Below are 9712 nucleotides of genomic sequence, written 5' to 3'. Positions count from 1 at the left end.
CCTCTTTGATGTCGCTCGGACTATCCTTGACTGGACTGCGAGCTTTACCTTGCACTAAACATTATTCCCTTATCATGTATCTATACACTGTAAATGGATTGATTGTAATCATGTATTGTCTTTCTGCTGACTGGATAGCACGCAACAGGTATTTCACTGTACCTCGGTACACGTGACAATAAACTAAACTGAAACTGAAACCTCTACCAGATCACTCCTAAATATACTTTGCTGAAAGTGCCTATTTAGTGCTTGGGGTGGGAAGGAGATAGTTTTATGTGTCCAATACGCACTGGTTCTTCTTTTAAATGCCATAAAATGTTGTCTAATGCTTTACACGTTAGTATGTAAAAATGAATAATGAGAAAAATAGGCATATCAGCAACACTGACCAAGCCAACCCTTGAATAATATTGCAAAAGCAACCTGGAGAGTTGGCTCAATTGTCAGATAGAAGAGCGAGACCGCTGCCAGCGTGATTTCAGGATGGTGAACAGATCCAGGATAAGATGCAGCCCAGTCTTAACCGCTGGTGCCTTCCCCTCTGCCAGCAGTTCTGGATGTCAATGAAGACAGGACAGAAAAGAACATGTGGAAAAATTGGGAGTGTGGGTCAGCCCACATGGCATGTCCTTCAGTGGCAATAAGTGTCAATGTACTGAGCACAGATCAAGCGAGAGGGACTCTTTGACTCCAATGCACTCAGAAGAATTTATTGTTTTAAACATTACCAAGTTGGCAAACAATTCACATAAAGAGAACAGATATCACCACTTAGAGACAATATAAATAAGACTGTAACCAGGCAAACAAAAATAGACAGAGATAGATCAATATTGGGTCCTTAAAGAGAAAAGCAATTCTATAAGCAAGTAAATTCAATGTGGTTACCTGTAGAGAACCCTTCCCCTTTAAGATCCCTGACATTATAATAACAAAGTACTTTCTAAAGTGCTATCACATCATTAGGCCCAGACTCAGATAACTCAGTAGTTTTAAATACAAAGACACACACAACACAGTTAAAGTTCCTGTGCAATGTATGAACTAATTCCCAAGTAGAAACATAATAAAATCATTTAAATCATAGTGTGATAATGGATGTTAATGTCAACGAATGGAGCACTTTCCATTTCAGACAGCCAGAGACTGCATTTAAACTTCTCAGTGTGCAGGAAGGAACTGCAGATGCTGGTTTACACCGAAGATATAGACAAGAAGTAGGAGTAACTCAGCGTGTCAGGCAGCATCTCTGGAGAAAAGGAATAGAGGGTCGAGAGGGGTAGATTCCTTTTCTCCAGAGATGCTGCCTGACTTGCTGAGTTACTCCAGCTGTTTGTGTTCTCAAACTTCCCAGGGCAGGGACAGATAGGTTAGACAGAGTGGAGTTCCCTCTGCACTGTGCCATCACACAGTCCCAGGGCACGGGTTACACACAGAGTGAAGCTCCCTCTACTCTCCCCAATCACACGTTCCTGGGGCTGGGACACCCAAAGGCGCTGTGCAGCAGCGATTATGTACACCCAATGTGGCACCCAATTACTGAACATAAATCAGAACCAGTTCCTCGCCTCACTAGCTGAGGATCACACCCAACAGACAACATAAACTAGTAATGAAACTAAGGACCTTCCAACCATGTATTATCCTGCTCACGCTAGGCAGGCACATGGCTGGGTGGAACAGTTCCTGCAACAATTTACCGAAAACTACATTTAGATAATCTAAATGTTTTGTGAAAGAGTAAGCTGGGACTGGTCTGAAAATGTAACATGCAATATGTCCAGAGATAGAACGCAGTGGTTTCAATAAATGCATTTCAGAACAGTCTCAGCATTTGTGTTAACATTGTAGTTAGTGTTTGTCTATTTCACATGGAACAACAGGATACAGCATTGAAATTAAGGGGCAGTGTCGTCACTTGGATCTCACTCACAGAGAAACAGGTTAAATACGTAACATCAATGTTGAGATCATTGGTAATAAACCAAACAGAAAATTAGGAGACTTTTACGCAAAAGATGCGACATTGAAAGGCTGTTGAGGGATAGACAATAATACAATTCAAAAGGAAGAAAACAGCTGTGAAACAACAGGGTAAATGCAGGTGATTATGTGTAGGAAGGAACTGCAGATGCTGGTTTACACCAAAGATAGGCACAAAATGTTGAAGTAACTCAGCGAGACAGGCAGCCTCTCTGGAGAGAAGGAATGGGTGACGTTTCAAGTCGAGACCAGTCTGAAGAAGTCGTCCAGAGATGCCGCCTGTTAGTATTTTGTGTCTATCTTCAGGGTAAAAAACAGGGCCACGTAGCCAAGGTTCAATGATTTGAGTGGGCTCTGTCTGTGAGGAACTATTCCACATCCACTTGAGCTATGCAAACATCCAAACAATGTGTTCCTCTCAGAAACAAGAAATTGCAGATGCTGGTTTACAAAAAAAAGATACATCACTGAAGTAACTCAGCAGGCCAGGCAGCATCACTGGAAAACATGGATAGGTGACATTGAGTCAGAACCCTTCTTCAGACTGATTGTGGGGTGGGAGGCAGAAAGCTGGAAGAGAGGAGGGACGGGGCAAAGCCTGGCAAGTAATATGTGGATACAGGTGAGGGGGGGTTTTGATGGGCAGATGGTTGGACAAAGGCCAGGGATGAAAAGACAGAAGGTGTGAGACGAAAGAATTGAACAGTTGAAAATTATTAATCTAGAGGAAGGAATATAGGTGGAAGGCAAGGGGGAGGGAAAAATATGTGCAAATCCAGGTGGGGCACAGGGGAAAGGGGAAGAAAGGGCCATGGAATGCACCAGTCATTGCCTGTGCCCTTCCAACGGTTGGGCACAGTAATGTGAGGAGAGCCACTGGTGGTGTGGTACACAAAAAAGCTGGAGAAACTCAGCGGGTGCAGCAGCATCTATGGAGCGAAGGAAATAGGCAACGTTTCGGCCCGCTGAGTTTCTCCAGCTTTTTTGTGTACCTTCGATTTTCCAGCATCTGCAGTTCCTTCTTAAACACTGGTGGTGTGGAATTGGTGGAGTTTTCATCTCACAGTTCAGGTCAGCCACTAGTGACATGAGCTTCGGTGGTGATAAGGCTAAATGAAACAAGGGACAATGCAGCAGCACACTCTAATCTCACTCCTGACATCGGGAAGAAGGTATAGTAGTCTGAAAACTGTGACTTCCAGGTTCGGGTGCAGCTTCTTCCCACTAACCATCAGGCTATTGAACACTGCAAACTCCAACCAAAATTCGAACTGTCCTGGTTGCACAAGGGACTTTGACCTTTGTTTTGTTTTGTACGATGTTGGGTTTATTTTATTTATAGAACTTTTTCTTTTTTATGCTGCCTTTTGAGTACTGTTTACAAACCTGTTGTGCTGCTGCAAGTAAGAATGTAATTGTTCCATTTCGATACATATGACAGTTAAACACCCTGGCCTGTACACTGGAGTTTAGAAGGATGAGAGAATATCTTATTGAAACATATAAGATTGTTAAGGGTTTGGACACGCCAGAGGCAGGAAACATGTTCCCGATATTGGGGGAGTCCAGAACCAGGGGCCACAGTTTAAGAATAAGGGTTAAGCCATTTCGAACGGAGACGAGGAAACACTTTTTCTCACAGAGAGTTGCGAGTCTGTGGAATTCTCTGCCTCAGAGGGTGGTGGAGGCCGGTTCTCTGGATACTTTCAAGAGAGCTAGATAGGGCTCTTAAAGATAGCGGAGTCAGGGGATATGGGGAGAAGGCAGGAACGGGGTACTGATTGGGGATGATCAGCCATGATCACATTGAATGGCGATGCTGGCTCGAAGGGCCGAATGACCTACTCCTGCCCCTATTGTCTATTGACTCTTGACATTGAATTGCTGCCATTCATGAACTGTAGTGGCAAAACTATTGTCCAGGGAGAACTGTGACCAGCAAAGGGCAATGGCAGACGAGGATCCAGCTTGGTCACTCGCACGGGGCTGCCCAGTGCTGTCGGACTACCGCTCGTGTGGAGAGGGGGTAACTCGGGCTGGAGGGCTGTCTTGGGCTGGTGGCATCTCTGATCACTGATGGAGCAGGGATCCACCACTCTGATCCAGCACACAGTTAGCATCAGCAGTAAACATGAAAAGTAGGAACAAATAGTGTAGGTAAAGAAGGCAGAAACCAGCCAGTGAATTGAGAATTAAAATGAAGATATTTGGTCAAAATATTTGCACAAATCCATTTTGGTTCCTTAAACCCGTTGAATTTCAAAGAGCTTTACGTCTGTGTCATACCAGATGGGTGGGTCGACATTCCTGTGGGAATAAAGAGAAAGAAAGGTCAGTGTGACACTCACATGTTCATTGCTCACATCGTAAAGGCACAAAGAAACAGCAATAATAGCTTGCATTTACAAGGTAAATGCCCCAAAGAAAATCTTGAGGCATCTAAAAAGACAGATATCCAAAATGAAGTCTGAAGAAGGGTTTCGGCCTGAAACGTCGCCTATTTCCTTCGCTCCATAGATGCTGCTGCACCCGCTGAGTTTCCCCAGCAATTTTGTGTACCTATCCAAAATGAAGGGTGGGTTAAGCAGCATTTTACAAAGGAGAGGCAAGGGCGGGGGGGGGGAGGTTTTGATGGAACTGTGCGTAATAGTTGAAGCACTGGTTAGGGTTCTGGTCACCACATGGTGGGAAATATGTGATTATGCAAGACCATGTGCAGAGGAGATTCACCAAAACATAGCGGGGACTGTTGTAGAAAGAGCAGAGGACGCAACAGGTAGCCTTCATTGAGGTTTGGCATTATGTTGTTCCTCGTTAGCATATATAGGAAGGACTACTATAAGCTTCTGACCACCGGGTGACGCCAGCAATGGCTGCCTCGCCAACAGTCTGTCTGTCCCTTCCTTCTTTGTTGTCTTATAGTATGTGTTAAATGTATGTTTTAGTGTCCTTTAGATTGTTTTATGTGGGGGGGGTGGGGGGTGGGAGTGTTGGGAGAAATTTTTTTTAATCTCTTACCTCGTCGGAGATGCGTTTTTTTCCATATCGTATCTCCGTGGAGCTGCCGGCTCTGCTGGAGGCCGACTTGGGGAGCTCCAACCGCGGGAGCCTGCGATCTACCATCGTGGAGCTCGCGATCCCTTTGCCAGGGATCGACCTCTGAGCTCCAACCACGGGGGCCTGTGGACTTTAACATCATGGAGTTCGCGGTCCCTGGTTAGCGATCGACTTCAGCAGCACCAAGCCGCAAGAGCTACGACCGCCTTGACGTGAGAGCTTCGACCGCCCTGACGTGGGAGGTTCGATCGCCCTGACGCGGGGGTTTCGCCGTCGGCTGCAGGAGCTTCGATCACCTCCACCCGCGGGAGAATAAGGAGGAAGAAGGTTGGACTTTATTGCCTTCCATCACAGTGAGGAATGTGGGAAATCTATTGTGGTGGATGTTTATGTTAACTTTTATGTAGTTGTGTGTCTTGTTGCTTCGTTTTAGCATTTAGTATGGCTGTATGGTAATTCGAATGTCACTGTACCTTAATTGGTACAAGTGACAATAAAAGACCTTTGAAACCTTTGGCCGAAGGACCAAACTCAGTAGGGGAAGGAGAGTAGAGATTTAATGTCATCAGTTTAGTGGTAGAAAGATCTGAGGGGAGATGGAGAGATATTCCTCCCAGAAGTACTGGTGCCTGGTATCCCCTTCCAAAGGGTGGGAGAGACAGAGACTTTCACCCCATTCTCACAGCACTGAGGCTGCACCTGGGCTGCGAGGCATTAGGCTGGAGAGCTCTTCCATAACCAGCACACAGCTGGGCCAAATGGCCTCATATGATTCTGTTCAATGAGAGAGGAAGAGAGGTTTGGGAGTAGATTGCACGGGACACAATGACTTTGGTCACAGTTTCTACTTGCACTGCACGGTCTTGATCACGGCAAAATCAGCTGATCACCCCCCCCCCCAACCAGATATGAGCAAGGCTTTCACACAGACTGCCACACAAGAGGCCTGTGATTGTCAGCTTATAGGAACATCTGAAGAGACTGATAGGTTGATGCTAGAACAAAGAAACGTACAACAAAGGAATAGGCCATTCAGCCCACAACATCTGGAACAAAAATGATGCCAAGTTAACCTAATCACTTCCATGTTCCATATACGTGATCCATACACATGATCCATACATATCCCTCCATTCCCTGCTATCCATGTGCCCATCTACAGATCCCTTGAAAGCCACTGTCATATCTGCATCCACTGCTCTGTGTAAAAAACCTGTCCCGCACATCCCCTTCAAACATTCACCCTTTAACCTCAAAACTGTGCTCTTTAGTCTTTGAAATTTCCTCCTCGTAAAAAAGGGGCTGTAAACCCCATCTATGCCTTTCATCATTTTATATTGTCATACAGCATGTAAACAGAGTCCTTTGACTTAACTTGCCCACACAGACCAAGATGCCCCATCTACACTAGTCCCACCTACCTGGCCCATATCCTTCTAAACCTTGTATCCGTGTATCTGTCCAAAGGTCTTTTAAATGTTGTGATAGTGCCTGCCTCAGTTACTTCCTCTGGCAGCTTGTTCCATACACCCATATACCTGTGTGAAAAAGTTGTTACTCAGGTTCCTATTAAATCTTTCTCCTCTCACCTTAAACCTAGGCCCTCTAGTTCTTAATTCCCCCACTCTGGATAAAAGACTGCATTTACCCTATTTATTCCTCTCATAATCTTATACACTCTCTAAGATCAACCTTCAACCTGAGCTCCAAGGAATAAAGTTATAGGCTGCTCAACCTCTCCCTATAGCGCATGCCCTCGAGTCCTGCCAACATCCTCAAATATATTGAAGGTAGACACAAATGCTGGAGTAACTCAGCAGGTGAGGCAGCATTTCTGGAGAGAAGGAATGAAGAAGGGTCACAACCCGATCGTCGCCCATTCCTTCTCTCCAGTGATGCTGCCTCACCCGCTGGGATACTCCAGCATTTTGTGTCTACCTTCGATTAAAACCAGCATCTGCAGTTCTTTCTTACACGTTCTTCCTCAAATATATTTCTATCAAGTCTCCCCGCAACGTCCAACACTCTCGAGAAAACAACCCAAGTTTGTCCAATCACTTCTTATAACTAAAACCCTCTAATAGAGGCAGCATTCTAGTGGAAACACAACGCTCTTCAGAGATGCTGCCTGAGCCGCTGAGTTACACCAGCACTTTGTGTCCTTTTACATAACCCAGCATCTGAAGTTCCTTTTTTTCCCCTCAGCATCGAGGTAACTCTCTTCTGCACCCTCTCCAAAATGTCCACATTCTTCCTTGCCCTTAATTCCGCCTCCTAAATCATGACAAAAACACATTTGCTCCAATTGAACTCCATCTGCTACTTCTTTGCCCATATTTGTAACTGATCTAAATCCTGTTCAACCCTTTGATAACCTTCCTCTGTCTGTAACTCAATACATTTTGGTGTCATCTGAAAACATATTAACCAACCCATCTACGTTTATGTCCGTCATTTACTTTTACCACAAATACCAGAGATCTGATCACAAATCCCTGCAGAACACTGCAGGCCACAGATCTCCAGTTAGAATAACACACTTCCACCGCTCTGCTTTCTGTGGGTAAGATAGTTCTGAATCCAAAATACCAAATTACTGTGGATCCCAGGCAGCTTAATCCTCTCGATCAGCCTACCACAAAGGACTTTATCAAATGCATTGTTAAATTCCATGTAGACAACACCAATGTACTACTGTCATCATCGATCACCTCCTCAAAAAAGCCAATCAATTTTGTAAGACATAACCTGCTGTAGACAAACCATACTGACTGTTCCTAAATATCCCATTATCTTCCAGATGAGAGTAATTACTTCTCTCCGCTATCTTCCTTTTTACTGATGCAAGGTTCAAAGGTTATTTTATTGGTCACATACACCTAGGTGTAGTGAATTGCTTCTTGCCATGCAGCAAATAAAGAAAGAATACAGACATAACAATAATAAAGAAATTTAAACATAAAAACATCCCCCCACAATGGTTCCCACTGGGGGAAGGCACAATGTCCAGTCCCCATCCCCAGTTCATCCATAGCCGGGCCTATTGAGGCCTCCACAGTTGCCTCCACGGAGGCCCGATGTTCCAGGCCGTTCTCGCCGGGTGATGGTGCTCCGGCGTCGGGAGAATCCTCACAGTGGCATGGGACACCTGGAACGGCCGCTTCCGTACTGGAGGCCGTGGCTTCCGAAGCCAACAAGGCCGCGCTGGATGGAGCTCCACAACTGGCGATCTCGCTGAGAGATCCCAGGCTCCCGATGTTAAAGTCAGCGCCGCCGCCCACAGCTGGCCGCTCCTCAGACCCGCAGCTCCGCGATGTTTTTATCGGCGGTCTCAGCTCACCGGAGTTCCAGCGCGGCGACCCAGGCAAGGCAACGCCCGCTCCGCAATAGCGCTCCAGCGCTGTGCCGCCGCCGAAGCCGAGGTTCTGGGCTGTCCCTGACAGGAAACGCCGCTTCAGGCCCGCTGGTAGGCCGCGAGGTCTATAATATTCTGAATTATCTTTGTTGGGCATTTTAGTACAAGACCAGAGGATGGCTGCAGTGTTAATGACCATTACATAAGCCCTCTGCAGGAAGTAAAAGATCTCTCTCCAATATCTGAAGAGTAGGTATGTACCTGTGCCCAACACCCATCCTGACAACATCAAGGAGAACAGAAACTGCCAATTAGTTTCATGTCTGTCAATAGCATTTTGTTTTGTGCATATTAGCTGCCATCTTTCTTTCAAGTCCGATAATATTTCAGATGCTCCTCACTGGCAGCAAGCCTTGAAAAATGCAAATTCTTAAATCATCCACCGCACAGGGGAGTGGGAGACGGGATGAATGTTTAAGTCCATCATCACACCACACTGCAGAGCCTACTCACACCCCATCACGCTAGAGATTGTTCACCCCACAACACATTGTCAAGTGCTCACAGCGAATGTAAAGATTTGGCTGGCTGCCCCTTTCCTGGAGTTACGTCCACACCTGGGTGGTACTCGAGAGGGACAGCGCACTGTCCACAGACACCTTGGGGCATTTCCAGGACCACTGGGGGGTGGAATGTATCCTTGACAAGGATTGGAACAGTTTAATACAATATATTTGATATTTACAAATATTTATTTTACTTTGATCTATGGTGGTGGGTTTGTTGGTATTGTTTTGTATTGTACATATTATTCTTGTAATAATTGATTACATTTGTTTTTGGGCAAAAAACACTCGTGGACTGCTCACGCCAGACTGTAGCGCCTACTCGTCATCACACTGCAGAGACTGTCCACACCTCATCACACTGCAGATTGTCCACACCTTATCATGCTGTAGAGATAGTCCACTCCGTAACACACTGTAGAGTGCTCACAGCACATGCAAAGATTACTCACATTGCACAGTCGAGAGCACACACAACGTTCTCTAGCAACAACTCACACTGCACAGCGAGGGACTGCTTACCTCAGGTAAATGACACCCCACATGTATGTACGGAACCACATTGCCGTGCCCGCGTTGGCCTGGTATTTGCGAATGAGGATCGGATGTGGCACTGGGAGTAATCCTACCAGCGTGCCATGTTGCAGGAACTTCAGGATCTCCGATTCATCCGTCAGACCTCTGCATTCAACCGAAACAGGCTTCAGGTTAGATGCCATCCACAAGTTTACAGCAGGGCTAACCCCCC

General features: G+C 45.9%; 1 protein-coding gene across 1 annotated transcript in view; it reads right to left on the bottom strand.

Moving 5' to 3' along the window:
• Positions 1 to 3733: 3733 nt before the first annotated feature.
• Positions 3734 to 9712, bottom strand: part of hid1 (HID1 domain containing) — a 62836-nt gene continuing 56857 nt past the window's right edge. The window contains exons 19-20 of the mRNA XM_033044482.1: positions 9487 to 9645; positions 3734 to 4293 (exon numbers count right to left, since the gene is read on the bottom strand). Of these exons, the coding sequence (XP_032900373.1) occupies positions 4230 to 4293; positions 9487 to 9645 (223 nt within the window). The 3' untranslated portion in view covers positions 3734 to 4229. The remainder of the gene's footprint in view (positions 4294 to 9486; positions 9646 to 9712) is intronic.

This window comes from Amblyraja radiata, chromosome 26 (genome assembly GCF_010909765.2).
Source record: "Amblyraja radiata isolate CabotCenter1 chromosome 26, sAmbRad1.1.pri, whole genome shotgun sequence".
Classification (NCBI taxonomy): Eukaryota; Metazoa; Chordata; class Chondrichthyes; order Rajiformes; family Rajidae; genus Amblyraja; species Amblyraja radiata.
Note: the sequence above shows the minus strand (reverse complement) of the source record. Positions and strands in the feature narration are given on the sequence as shown.